Raw genomic sequence first — 15,704 nt, 5'->3', positions numbered from 1 at the left:
TTCTCCAGAAAGCACTCAGGAGGAATAGAGATCTAGGAAATGAAATTTGTAGACAGGCAATACTTTTGAGATTTCATATGTAAGTTTTAAACAGATTGCTCATTACTGTTAACAAACTCAGGAGAACAGAATGACCCACCTTTTCCTAGAATCTTCAGAGTTGAATTATTATCATTTTTTTCTATAATACATCTCCTCCTTGCATTGCTATACACTGAGACTGCAGACTGCATATCTTTTCTGCTATAAATTTCACTATTTGGCCAGCTTCTATACTTACTAAGATCTGGGTATTGTTAAAATAAATGAAGCTTTCATAAAGAGAACATGAATTTTGAAATAACAGTTTTGCCTGGAAGTTGGGAATTGGTACCTATTATTAACTGCAGTTCTAGAGAGTACCTACTTCCATGGTTAATTCTTGGTCATGCATGTGCTGTAAATAGGTACACCATGAAGAAGTCAAATGTGACTGTCATTCCCACACCTCATTTTGATCATTTATTGCAGCTTTTTTGGGGGGAGGAGCTTGTTTTACTTCACTGAGATAGCTGCTGTCCATTCCCAGTCTGTGATACAAAAATGACTTGTAAGAATCAGGTTGAGTTTGTATTCAGAGGACTACAAAAATGACAAAATTCTGTCACTTATTGATATTTTTCAAGCCCATAAAATAAATAGAAGGCACCACAAGTAGGGGTGTAATGAGTTATCACCAGTGACCTTCAGAGAACTTCTAGAATAAGTTCATTTTCCATAATAAGAAATTAAAGTGAGGAAAGCTTGAGACATACACAAAGAGGCAAATTACACCACTTTAAATATTTAGCCTCAAACATCCAATTCAGCACCATCATTCTTCAAGTTTATAGCTTCTGTGGGCAGTTAGGCTTTAGGTAAAGTGGCTTTAGTCAAACGTGTGTACAATGGTGTGGACCACTGTGCACTGCTTTATCGTTGGTGCAGCATTTCCTCAGAAGAACTTTCCTCTCAGCCCTTCTTCCGCGCCATCTTTTCAGCACCCAAGCTCACCAGCTGCCTATAATCACACCTATAATGCTGTAGCATTCAATTTTGACCTGGGACAGGAGCAGTATTTGCTCTGACTGGTGCTCTGGCTTACAAGCAAACATTATTTTACTGTAAGGATGACTTCAGTCAGATTATGGAAGCTCTGGCAAACTGTTCTGCCATACAGTACATAAAATGTTCATAGGCCAATTTTGCCAACTCTTCCCACTTCCCAAGATTACCACTGAAGCTCTTGGTAATATAAAAATGCTAACTATCTGCATCTTTTTAGCCAAAGCCATTCTGAGTCTACAGATTGCAATTATCAATTACCCCATGCACTCATTCATAACAGCAAATGACTATGACAGAGATCTTTATGCTAATTCCTTCAGCATTTCTTGAATACCCACTGTGTTTTAGACACCAGGTTTTAGGTGGCCCCCAGAAGAGGAGAAATGATTCTTGCTCTCCAAGAACTCCTGTGAAATGGCCATAAAACAATCAGGTGAGTGTCATAAGAGACACATACTGGAAGCAATTAATTTCAGACTTGGAGAGAGAATTAGGGACTATTTTACTGGGGATGGAGGATATTTCTCAAAACAGTAAAAAATGGTCACATTTTATGTTTTGAGCCTTTTTGAATCCATAGCATGCTTACATCTTTCATACTCTACCTCTGGTTCATAAAAACAATAGCCAATAAATAACATGGGAAAATAAGGCTTTCACATACATATAACATCAGGCAGAAAGTGGTCAAGCTCTGGGAGAAGTACAGAGCTGACTCTCTGTTGGGAGAATCGGTGGGACATGAATTGTGTGACCACTTGGCAAACTGCCCACAATGTGAGACACTGAAAAGTCACAGGCTAAAGGAACAGTATCTCCTTAATCACTATGAGTTGAATCATACTTGTCTTAACAGTCAGGATATACAGGGGTGCCTGGGTGGCTCAGTCGGTCAAGCATCTGCCTTCAGGTCAGGTTGATCCCAGGGTCCTGGGATCGAGTCCTGCATCTGGATTCCTGCTCAGCGGGCAGTCTGCTTCTCCCTCTGCCCCTCACCCCTGCTCACATCCTCTCCCACTCTCTTGTTCCCTCAAATAAATAAAATCTTAAAAAAAAAAAAACAAAACCAACAACAATGATGATATATATAGAAAGTTCTGGGCTTATTTTTAGAGCTCTTGATTCTAATTCCAATAGTCACTTCACCAATTAGAGGCTTAAATGCCAAAGAGAAGTAATAATAATCACACACACATACATACATACGCACACACATGAATGTATGTGTCAGCACAAACACATACAATATCCAGTAAGTTGTTGCAATGATGGAATTTCACAATATACTAGAAGCACTGGTACATGTTTGTTCTTAGCTCTGCTAGCTAACTCTAGACCTGGAAATTTTATACTTTATAATCTCTAGAAAACTCAGGTCAGGCTCCTCACCCAGGTAACTGCTGCCTTCTCCAACTTCCAACCCTTGATGACTTGGCTTTAGGATATCTGTAAAACTGAAAATGTATGCAGCCTTTTGGGTGGATGGTACTATCCTACAATGTGCCAGCTGCTTTGACCCTTTAATTGCAATGAGATAGTTCTAGGACAGCAAGTGATAGAAGTCAACAGGTTATTTTTCTCATTCTTTTATTCTTTACTTGTACTATTTCCAGCTCTCTAACAAAGAAGGGACTTCAAAATTCTCAGCTATCCAGGATCCCTGAGTAGAGGGTTCACTGTATCTTAGGAATGGGCCCAGAGGAATTATCTCAACCCATAACTAGGCTCCATGAGGATGGCCAATGACAGGAGCAAAGGCCTGAAGTGACAAAAAAAAAAAAAAAAAAGGACTGAATTATATTACCTATATAAGACAAATGGAAAAGGCCTCTCTGTATTCTCTAATAGAAATACTACACAGGAAGAGGCATAATTTCTGTACAAAAAAAGGACTTCTCAGAAGTGTGCAACAGTCCTGTGGTAGACTGTAAACATGGACACAAACTACCCCCTCCTTCTCTCCACACTCTTTGGTCGAGCCCACCTACACCTCGGCTGGCCCCAGGACTTGCTCCCAGCTGGCCCTTAGTAAATGTGACACAGACAGCTGTTTGCAAAGCTCTTGTGCACAGAGGCTCCTCCACTTGCTGCTCTTAGGAACCTTGCCACAACCCTGTGAACAAACCCAGCCTATTCTGCCACATGATGAACAATCTGCAGCAAGGGCATCCCGGACCTCCAGCTGACTTTGAGCCAAGTGCCAGCCAGGTAAGTGAGATTAACCCAGACCATCCAGCCCCAGTAGATGCAACCCAGACTAGAGAAGCCACCCAGTAGACCACAGAACAATGAGAAATAACATGTGTTGTTTTAGGTCAGTATGTTTTCAGGTAGTTAGCAAAAGCTAAGTGATAAAATTACATATTCTCTTTTTTGGTTGTCCTATATAAATACATTATGTGTGTGTGAGCATGTGTACATGTATACTTCGGGTTTTAGAAATGAGCATATAGACCTTAATATTAACTTGCTAAATATTCAGATTATTTCATTGTCTTCCAAGGGAAGGAAAACTTCATTACTCAGTTATGTCAGAGTGTTTCCCAACGTTATTCTTTTCACAGAAATATTTGTAACTTTTCCAGAGTAAAAAGTCTAGATTTCATTAGACTGTCAAAGGTGCTCATGAACACAATAGACTAAGATCCGCTGCTTAAAGGGGAGGTTCTAGTATGAGGCAAGAGTGTTGGAAAATCAGATGAGTTTGGTTTCTAGAGAGCAAGCCTAAGGTAATATCCTGATAGATGAAAAGCAGAACTGTGCAAGGAAAATTAAAGATCCATTTCCCCAGCATTTCATGAATAAAGTCATTATTACTTTGACTTACTATATCAACATTATCGAAAATATAGATGAAACACACACGTGTGCATTCTAAATTTTCACATGACAGTGTGTGCCTCCAAAATTTTCCAGGATTTTCTTCATTTTCAAATATTGTCACTTTGTAACAGAAATTCCAATATTTGATTCTAAATGAAATCTTCCAGGCTGCTTCTCAAGTCCAGAACGAAGATCTTTTTTTTTTTTAGATTATGTGTCCCGATTTTTTTTAGTAATTATGTTACAAAAGGTTATGATCTTGAAAGATAAATAACCCAATTAAAAATGGAAAATGGATCTGCATAAAGATTTCTCTAAAGAAGATATACAAATAGCCAATAAGCACATGGAAAGATGTTCAACAGCACTGGTCATTAGGGAAATACAAATGAACCACAATGAGACACCACTTCACACCCACAAGGATGGCTATAATCAAAACAATGGAAGATAACAGATGTTGGCAAGGATATGGAGAAACTGGAATTCTCATGCACTGCTAATTAAAATGTAAAATGGTGAAGCTACTTTAGAAAATAATTTGGCAGTTCCTCAAAAGGTTAAACACAGAGTTACCATGTGACGCAGCAGTTCCACTCCTAGGTATATACCCATGAGAAATGAAAACATACATTCACCCCAAAACTCATACATGAATATTCATAGCAGGAATAACCCAATGTCTATGAACTGATGAATGGATAAATTGTGGTATATCTATACTATAATGGGCTATTACTGAACCAAAAAAAGAATGAAGTACCAACACTTCATTCAATGTGGATGAAGCTTGAAAACATCATGCTAAGGGAAAGAAACCAGTCACAAAAGACCACACAGTATATGATTCCACTTCTATAAAATATCCAGAATAGGCTAATCTATAAAGAAAGAAAGTAGATTAGTGGTTACTTAGGACTGAGAGATTGAGAAGGAATAGGGAATGACAGCTAATGGATATGGAATTTCTTTAAGGTGTGATGAAAATGTTCTAAAATTGACTATGGTAATGGTAGCATAACTCTTTGAAAACACCACAAAGCATGAATCATACAGTTTAAAAGGTGATGGTGTCAGAATCATATCTCAATAAAGCTGTTAAAATTTTTATTAAGCTTATGATCTTAATTAGGAACACCAATTAACTGGGTGAGATTCGGAGTTTTCCACTTTGATATACAATGGTTGGCCCATGTTTGCCCCGTCTCCACTATTTGAGAGTGGACTTCCAGTGATTGGCAAATTGCCCTACCACTATCACTGAAATAAAGTTAGCTGCTGGTCAGCATGGCTTTAAGAATGAATTTTTCTACTGCTCTATTCTTGATGGTGCAGTGCTAGGCGCTTGTGTGGCCTCTCCCAATCTACCACCTACACTCTTCATCCCATAAGTAGGATTTTACCATGCCTGCCTAGGGTCTTAGTGAATATTTCTGGAACAATGGTATCCAGTGCTTTCCTTTGTTAATAAACCAGTAAGCTGACTAGGCCCTGCTTATCTTCATCTGCCAGCTCTATATCCTGGGGGTGGGTCAGGTATGCTTACTTCCCCCCCCAACACCAGATGAATTTCTAGTATAATCCAGTGGGTCTGAGGTCTCTCTGTACTTCGAAAGTGAAGCCCCTGGCCCACTCCCCATCTCCCTCTTCTTCATCACATACCCTGGGATCTTGACTCCTGCTCGAACTCAACCAGATTAGCGATGTCCCTACAACTAGGGTTCAGTCTCCACCTTTACTATCCTAATCTTAGTCACCAAGAAGCTGCCTGTTTTGCCACTTTTCTACCACCTGTTCTCCTCCACCACACAACTGATTATTTCATGCTTGTCCCACCTCTTCTTAGGGAAAGGGTCACAAAGCCTCCAAAAATGAGTGAAGGATACCAGGTAAGGACTGCAGCAAAATGATGATCTTAGCCCCATCTAAAGAGGACTTTAACCCTGCTGCTTGTTGCTCTATCAAAATGAGGTCTGCTGCTGACAAATCTGCCAACGTGTTAAGGATACAGAATCCAAATATTTAAGTAAAACGTCCTAATTTAGAAAATTTGGCTCAATTTCTTTAATTTTTTATTTTTATTTTAAGTGATTAATTTTATTTAAATTCAAGTTAGTTAACATATAGTGTAGTATTGGTTTCAGGGGTAGAATTTAATGATTCATCACTTACATACAATCCTCAGTGCTCATCCCAACAAGTGCCCTCCTTAATGCCCACCATCCATTTAGCTCATCCGCGCTCCCCCCCCCCCCCGCCGTGACACACTTCCCCTCCAGCAATCCTCAGTTTGTTCTCTATGATTAATTAATGAAAAAAACATTGTGAAGACAAATAAAACTTATCTGTAGGCCAAATTTAACTCAAGAACCACCATTGTGATAGATCTATTTAGGATCCGCCCAACCAATGTCCCATTCTCCCAGCAGCAGTCTGCATTCTGCCATAGTGGGCTCACACCAACAGTTCTGACAAAACAATTCACAAGGGCCAAAAGAAAAACATGGAACAAATTTGTAGATAGATATAGATAGATACAAATATACAGAACGCTAATTTTATAAACATACAAGCAATAGTGTTATTTTGGTGTCTCAGGTGAAATCCTATACACGTGGACCCCATAAGAAGGCTGCATGGTCACTTCCTAAAGAAGACATTCTCCAATGATCAGATCAAAGTTCCAGTTTTTCTTGTTTGAGATGGTCTTTGATAATGACAAAATGAACCACTGAAACAGTTATCTAAAGAAATCCAAAGCAATACAAAATACTTACACCTTAAAGGTCTGGGTTCCCGAGTAATATTGTAGAGTTCATTCAATTCACCATTCATTCATTCACTAATAGATGGCAGCTGAATACTCAGAGTGCGCCAAATCTCTGCTGTAATCTTTATTTCAATGCAGTATTTTACTTAACTAGTTTAAATACAATCTCTTAATTCATTCTCCTTCTAAACCAGACCAAAGCAGATTTCAAATATGATCCCTCATGGCACACCCAGGTCAATTATGCAAAATGTAATGTTAGTCATTGTGACAATACACAATTTCTGCTAAAGCAGATAAATTTATTTTTATTTTCTAGGTACGAGGCATTTTTCAAAGGTAATGATATGGCCATTAAGACTTTTCCCTTTCAAAAAGGAAAAAATTCAAATGATGAGTAACCTGGCATTTAGATTTGCATACTTCAAACAGCTGTATACCCTAGATATGTTAATGAGTGTTAGGGGTGATTAAAGTTGAATTTATATTTTATGGAAGGAAAGGTAATCCTAGGTAGGTATCCATTAGAATAGGCAATATATAAAGAACACTATTACACAAAAGAATGAAACTGGGCCACTTTCTTATACCACACACAAAAATAATCTCAAAATGGATTAAGGATCTACATGTAAGACTTGAAATCATAAAACTGCAAAAAGAAAATACAGGCATATGTAAATTCTTAGATATCAGACTTAGGAATATTTTTCTCAATCTGTTGCCTCAGGTCAGGGAAACAAAAGCAAAAATAAACATTTGGGACTACATCAAACTAAAAAAGGTTTGGCACAGTGAAATCATCAACAAAACAAAAAAGCAACCTAGTGAATAAGAGAAGATATTTGCAAATGATATATCCAATAAAGGGTTAATATCCAAAGCATATAAAGACCTTATACAACTCAACATAAAAAATAAAACAAACAAAAGAAATCTGATTGAAAAATGGGCAGAGGAGCTGAATAGACATTTTTCCACAGAAGACATACAGATGACCAGCAGAAACATGGAAATATGCTCAACATCATTAATCATCAAGGAAATGCAAAGCAAAAATCACAATGAGATATTACCTCACACTGGTCAGAATGGCTAGTAACAAAAAGATAAGAAATAACAAGTGTTGGTGAGGATGTAGAGAAAAGGGAACACTTGAGTACTGTTGGTGGGAATGGGAATTGGTGCAGCTACTATGGAAAAGAAGATGGTGTATCCTCAAAAAATTAAAAATTAAAATACTAGAAATACTATATAATCCAGTAATCCTAATTCTGGATATCTACCTAAAGAAAATGAACACACCAATTCACAAGATATATGCACCCTTACGTTTACTGCATTATTGACAATAGCCAAGATATGGAAGCAACCTAAGTGTCCACTGATAGGTGAATGCATAAAGAAGATGTGGTACACACACATACACAGACACACACACACACACACTGAATATTACTCAGCCATTGAAAAAGAATGAAATCTTGCCATTCATAACAATATGGATGGACCTAGGGGGCACTATGCTAAGTGAAATAAGTCAGACAGAGAAAGGCAAATACTATATGATTTTACTTATATGTGGAAACTAAAAAACAAAACAAATGAACAAACAAATAGAAAAAGACTCATAAATACGGAGAACAAGCTGGTGGTTGCCAGAGGCGAGGGGAATCATGGAGAATAGATGAAGTAGGTAAAGGAGATTAAGAGGTACAAACTTCTAGCTATAAAATGAGTTATGTGAATGACAAGTACAACATAGGGAAGATAGCCAAAAATATTGTAGTAACTCTTTATTGTGACAGATGGTAACTACACTTATGGTGAGCATATCATGATGTATATAATTGTCAGACCACTACATTGTACACCTGAAATTAATATGATATTGTATATCAACTATACCTCAATTAAAAATAAGAAAAAGAATTAACATTATATATAATATACATACTTACGCATATATATATACACATATATGTATATATATACAGTGTGTATGTGTATGCACACACATACTTTAAAGCAGCAAGAAATTATAACCAAACTTTGCTGCTGAATGTTTACCTGGCATATCTACATTTTCTTTATTAATTTTCATTTCTCCATTCACACGGCTTATGGTCTTTACCATATTTTGCTGGGGTTGGGGACAATGCTAAATTAGCATTTATCATGAAATGCTATTTCATGAATTTATTTTTTAAAGAAAAATAATGAGAGTGAATTTAAGCCTAAGCTGTCCAAATAATTAAACCCATTCTCAAAAGAAATGAAAGTTCTGGGGCGCCTGGGTGGTGCAGTCAGTTGACTGGTTGACCACCTGACTCTTGGTTTTGGCTGAGGTTGTGATCTCAGGATCACGGGACGGAGCCCTGTGTGAATGTGGAGTCTACTTGGGATTTTCTGTCCCTCTCCTTCTGCCCCTATCCCTCCTCAAATAAATAAGAAAATCTTAAAAAAAAAAAGAAAGAAAAGGTCAAATGCACTTCAAAGGTCATCTAGAGTCTGCTATTTACATAAGAGGAAAACCTCCTTAAACCTCTGGGTGTTCTACTCACTCATCTGTAAAATGGGGCAGTGAGTCAAAACAACCGCTAAGATTTCTTCTCAATCTAACATCAGATGACTGGATTTTCCCATCAAACCTAATGTTTCACTAAGATTTTATGTACATCTCTCCTATCCCGTAGACTCAAAAAGTATTATCTTAAATAAGGAAAAACACTATGCTGAATAAAAAATCCACACTGCAGTTAGCTACTACAGATAAATCCAAGTCTATAAATGGGTACATTCCGCCACTCCACTGCATCTCCCTCCACCCCACCTCTCAACATTACCATAGGGCCAGTGTTGCCCAAACTTCAGTCATTTGAGTTTCATGTCAAATCTGAGCACCATCTATATTTTTATTCACTTAAAAATGGAATTTAAGGTAGCTTATTTTTTAAAAAATTAGCCATATCCTAAGCAATCACAAGCTTGATTGTGCTAGCTTTGTGCATTTTTTCCTAATAAAATTTGAAATAAATAGTCTATAAATAAAAGAAAATTCTATCAAGTACCATCGAGAATTGTATTGTACACCCTCAGTGGTATACATACTAAACTTTGGAAAATACCAGAGCAGCTTATGAAAAGAAGGAGATATATATATATATATATATATATATATATATATATATATATATATATATATATGCTGGTTTAGAATACATAAGATTTTATTTTTAAAGGAACCTACTATAGTAACATTTCCACTGCATTTATTAGGACAGAAAATCAACTGCTATATCCATTATTCCTTCATTAGTTAGAGAATCTGATTCCATAGATTATTTTTAAAAGGGGATAATAGGACCACCAGTTAATGGGTAGAGTTTTCGTTTTACATATGAATTAGCATAAATCCCACTCTCGTCATGCCAAGTGTTGATGCCAAATCTTTTGGAACCATCAAGATCAGTGAACTGAGAACGGCATTTTCTGTGGACTATTGAATAATCATCTTGACAAGGATAATCCTATTGGATGGGGGGAGAAAAAGAAATAATACTGAATGACCAAAATATATAAAAACGAGTGATTTCTAGAAGTTGATCTTCAATATGTTAGTCTTACTATGATCTAAGTTTAATTTTCACACAATTAATTTAATATCTCAAATTACAAATGCCTCAATGTAAAAATGGCTACTGCATTTATAAATACTTTAATTCTGAAAGAAGCCTCTAGTTCATGGTTGATTTATGAAACTAAAAAGATAAACTGTTACACGTATAAAACTTGTGTAAGCCATAAATGCATGGCCCAAAGAACAACTTAAATTTTATGATCATCTACACAAGACCAAAACAATTATAATTTCACTATCATTCAACACCTTTTTAAAGTTAATATAAATTATAATCATTCCAAAGAATAATATCTTGGGTTGTATTTTTAATAGCTGCTATCAAGACGTAAATGCCAAACTCAAAGATTCATTCTTCCGAGAAATTATCTCAGGATAACTCAGCATCACGTTTAAGGTATTTATCCTTAAAGTACTTCATAGAAGCTTCTGTTGTGATAAAACAAGACACTCTCATTGACCATTTCCCAAGAAATATTGATTCTCTCAGATTACATCAAGGGTAATGGTAGACAAGGAACATAAAGCCCTTGAACTGATTATCTAATTTCTGCTTCAAATTGGTATTAATTTTAAGATTTTATTTATTTATTTGACAGAGAGAGAGAGAGAGACAGCCAGCGAGAGAGGGAACACAAGCAGTGGGAGTGGGAGAGGAAGAAGCAGGCTCCAGCGGAGCAGGGAGCCCGATGTGGGGCTTGATCCCAGGACCCCGGGATCACGCCCTGAGCTGAAGGCAGACGCTTAACGACTGAGCCACCCAGGCACCCCCAAATTGGTACTAATTTTAAAGCACTAACACAATATTGAAATTAAATCACTAGAACCATAAAACAATGAAAGAACACCAAAATAGTTCTAATCTTAGATTGGCCTTATTGAAAATAATTGAAATTTTTAACCATATATTCAACCATAACAATAATTTTAGGGTCTATTATGGGTTGGGCATGGTAGCTGAGTGTTTATATCTTTTAATCCACAGAACTCTGACATAGGAATTGTTACTCCCACTTTACATATAAGAAAAGACAATTTGCTTAAAATCTCAGAAAAAGAGGATTTAAAGATTGTCGATATTAAGCAACTCAGCCAGGACTTCAAACTAACTATCTAATTGTAAGATGCATTATCTCTCCAGTAGCCTCATGATATTCTCAATAATTAAGAGATGAAAAAAATACAAATGGCAAAATCCTAAAACTATATTATATCCATGTTACCTTCTATAGGTTAGGCTTTTGTTTTTCATAGTCAGGGTCTAATGTCTTTGGGGCATGTACATTGGTTTTTGGTCCAGGAGAGGCCCTTTCAATGAAATTTGAACATTACTGGCCAAACTTGCCGGCTCACAGGGAGGCAGGGTCTGCTCATTCCCAGGCTAGCTCCCATCAAACTAAAGGGAGCTTCAAATGCAGGGATGGTGTGTTCCTCTAGTGTGATGATTTATTTTCATCAAGTGAGTGACAAGATTAAATGTGATGTTTTCTAAGAAAAGGATTCTGGCAGCAAGAAGGTACTAAAGACTGAAGGTAGAAAGGACCAGGTTCTGGAACTATAATTAGAATTAGAATAAGAACTCACATGTCATCAACTGATGTGGATAAGTGGATAAACAAAACGTGGTCTGTATACACAGTGAAATATTATTTGGCAATACAAGGAATAAAATACCGACAGATGCTGTAGCATAGATGAACCACGAAAACATGCTAAGTGAAAGAAACTAAACCGAAAGACTACACATGGTATGATTCCTTCTACAGAACGTCCAAAATAGGCAAGTCCACAAAGATAGAAACTAACTTTGCAAGGGACTAGGGGGAGAGGGAGAACGAGGAGAGGCTGTTAATGGGTGCAATGGCCAATTTTGTGTCAACTTGACTAGATCACGGGGCATCCAAACATTTGGCTAAACATTATTTCTGAGTTGTGCCTGTTAAGGGTGTTTCCAGATGAAATTAGCATTTGAATCTGTGGACTCAGTAAACCAGTTTGCTGTCCCCAATGTAGGTAAGTGGCCACCTTCCAATCCGCTGAGGGCCTGAATGGAAGAAAAAGGCAGAGGAAATAAGAATTCAGTCCCTTCCCCTCTGATTGCTTGAGCTGAGACATTAATCTTATCCTGCTCTTCGTACTTGCGGTTCTCAGGCCTTCAGACTGGGACTGATTACACCACTGGCTCTCCTGGGTTTCCAGCTTGCAGACAGCAGATTGTGGGACTTCTCAGCCACCATATTGTATCAGCCAATTCCTTATAATAAATCTCTCTCTCTCTCTTCATATATATATATATATATATATATATATATATATATATATATCTGCAAGTTTCTCTCTGTAGAGAAATTTGATTAATACCTATGGGGTTTCTTTTTAGAGGTGATGAAAATGTTGTCAAATTGATTGTGCTGATGATTGTATGACTCTATGGATATACAAAAATAACTGAATTGTACACTTTAAAAGGGTGAATTTTATGGCATGTGAATTATCTTAGTAAAGCTGTCATTTTTTAAAAGTGGATAGTAGGGGTAAGCAATCTGAAGTTAGGAAAACTACTTAAGAGACTGTTTCCTATTAACACCCATGAAGTTTAGTCCCTCCCATTATCAGAGGTGCATTGGTAAGCCAGCTCCCCACCAAAAAAATCCCACACAACTTATTTGTGATATTTGCCAATTTCTGTGGTGTAAATACTCCCGCTATGGCTGACTTCGAGCTACCAAAGCGAGGTCAGTGAACACTGAGTTGGGAAGACATGAGCATAATCACCTCGTGCAAACTTTAAGACGTGACTCCAGCTCACCCTGAATCTACTTCTCCCATTTCCCACTGTGTGACAGCCATACAATTTGGGTAGACTGATCTCACTCCAGACTCTAGGGGCAGAATCTAACCTCTGGCAATCACAATCATCTCACTCCTTTTTCAATGACGGTGATTGATCCAGCATCAGACGTGTGTTTTGAGTTTGCCCAAACAAAGTAAAGCTCGACTTTTGTTCTGTGATTTGGAGGAAAGAAACTCTTTTTCCATGACTGGACATAAATGAGGAAGCATCTAGCCCAGATTGCTATTGGCAGCCCTCCTCCAATCAGTTTAGCATGAAATCAACACCACAAAAGGCAAATTTGAGAGTAAGAAGCATGATGGCATTGCTGTATCACTCCTTTCCTGAAACCTGATTTTTCAAAAAAATGTGAACCAATAAATTGCTTTTATAGTCTGGCCTGACTTGAGCTGGGTTTTGTACAACTTACTAAAAGCATCCTAACTAGTGTGTACCTAAATAATCTGCAATGTTGGAACACTGAGGTACTGAGAATCAGAGCAAAAAAAAATGGGTCAAAACTAGGAAGTAGGACAAATATATATAGTAGGAGTAAAGGCAAACATAAATTTTTGACTAAACATATAATCAGGAATTAGAAGGATGCAGAGTCCATAGTCTCTCATGCTTCATTCCCCCTTCTGATTACCCCCCCCCCTTTCTTTATCCCTTTCTTCTGAGAAAAAAAACTGAGGGCTTCAGAGGGGAGGGGGATGGGGGAATGGGATAGGCTGGTGATGGGTAGTAAGGAGGGCACGTATTGCATGGTGCACTGGGTGTTATATGCAACTAATGAATCATCGAACTTTACATCAAAAAAATAAATTTAAAAAAAGGAATTAGAAGGATGCAAATATGGAATAGATGAAAAAGAAAACAGCACAATAACAAACTATTAGGAACCTAGAAGGTATAATTATTTTAAGGAAGCAGAGCAAATATGTTTTTCAAAGTTTAATAAAAAGGCACAAGACAGAATAAAGCAGCTGCACCAAGATTCACCTTGAAGGACCTTAATATTGACTGCAGCTCAGACCCAAGGCCAAATTGAGATGGTGGGGGTCTTGAACAAACAAGTAATTTGGTGTGCCACTCAAACCAAGTACACAGGGGGGAATCATCTCCAAACGATAAATAGTTTTGCCCTTTCCGTTTGTAACCATCCATCTGCCCAAGGTGAGATCACAGTTTGTTTCAGAAAAAAATGGCAACCGAAAAGCAAAGTAATATCAGCTTTTAACATGCAAAATAGTATTTTTCAGCAAGATAATAGCCTTTGTGATCTAACTTCCAGTCTTGAGGACTTTAGAATATCAATGTCCAAACCTGGAAGACCTCAGATCATAGAGATCTCCCAATACGTAGGAAAAATATCCTTTGCATTAAGGCTTAACCAAAAGTTGGAATGGATAGTAGGAAGAAAAGGAAAAGTCTGGGGAATTATAGGAATGAGAAAATAAGGGAAAAGGGAAAAAGCAGGACGGGAGAAAGAGCCAACGTATTTCCCAATTTTCCCTTTCCAAGACTTTAGTCAGGCAGGGTCCCTCTGACCTGTACAGAGAGAAGTGCATGAGATAAATGAAAGTAATGGCAGAAAGACTAAGGAGCTCCCCATCCCTCATGAGAACTTGAAACTGAGCATCTCAAGCTGCCCTTTCATTTGCCTGGAGTACAACCATACCCAGGCTGGTGGAGCAGCATTCTCAGGCAGAGGGAGACTCTGAATCACTTCTGGCATCCTGTGGCAAGTCTGCAAGGGAGTTACTGACAGGAGCTGCAAAGCCAAACACTGGATGTGGGGCTGATGGGAGTCACAGAAATCTTCTGTGAGGTCTACAATACCTATGGAAGTGGGAACGGGGCTGAGTTATCCCAAGCAAGCCATCTGGGTGCCAACCTAGCCCAGAGAGAAGGGGGGGAAACAGAAAAAGAACGACAGTTCAACATCCACAGACCATAGCCATCAATTCCAGCAAGGAAAAGAGCAGCCAGGTAAACTAGGGACACCATCCCAGAGCCCAGAAGAGGCAGACAACAGCACATACAAAAATCCTACTCTTGCCTGCAGGCATCAGGATGCTAAGTCACTTCCCCCTCTCCATATACTTGGATGCCGTCTTAGAGTCATAGTTACTATTGCTGTGTAACAGGTCAACCCACAGGGAACAGTACAATACAATACCCATTTCTAGACTCTCTGGGTCAGGAATTTGGAAGAGGTATACAAAGACAGCATCCCTCTGCTCCACATTGTCTGAGGCTTCAGCAGAGAAGTCCTAAAAGCTGGGAGTGACTTGAAGGCTGGGGTTAGAAACATCCTTCACTCCAGTTGGTGGCTGACATTGGTTGTCTGCTGGGACCTCAGCTGTGCTGTTGACTGGAACAAGTACACAGGTCCTCTCTGTGGGCCTACTTGGGCTTTGTCACATCATGGTGACTGGGTTCTGAGAATGACAATGGCACAGAGAGAACCAGGAGGAAGCTACACTGCTTTTTATCACCTGGCCTCCAAAGTCACATTGTATCACTTCTACTGCAGTTACAGTTCACCC

At 38.2% G+C, this 15,704-nt stretch overlaps 2 protein-coding genes across 7 annotated transcripts in view; both read right to left on the bottom strand.

Annotated features, from left to right (window-relative positions):
• MAMDC2 (MAM domain containing 2) overlaps positions 1-15,704 on the bottom strand; it is a 374,048-nt gene that overhangs the window by 251,060 nt on the left and 107,284 nt on the right. The window lies entirely within an intron of this gene.
• CFAP95 (cilia and flagella associated protein 95) overlaps positions 9,932-15,704 on the bottom strand; it is a 113,057-nt gene continuing 107,284 nt past the window's right edge. For both annotated transcript variants that reach the window (XM_026519348.4, XM_026519349.3), the window contains one exon: positions 9,932-10,209. In XM_026519348.4, coding sequence (XP_026375133.1) covers positions 10,027-10,209 — 183 coding nt within the window. In that variant the 3' untranslated portion in view covers positions 9,932-10,026. The remainder of the gene's footprint in view (positions 10,210-15,704) is intronic.

This window comes from Ursus arctos, unplaced genomic scaffold (genome assembly GCF_023065955.2).
Source record: "Ursus arctos isolate Adak ecotype North America unplaced genomic scaffold, UrsArc2.0 scaffold_33, whole genome shotgun sequence".
Classification (NCBI taxonomy): domain Eukaryota; kingdom Metazoa; phylum Chordata; class Mammalia; order Carnivora; family Ursidae; genus Ursus; species Ursus arctos.
Note: the sequence above shows the minus strand (reverse complement) of the source record. Positions and strands in the feature narration are given on the sequence as shown.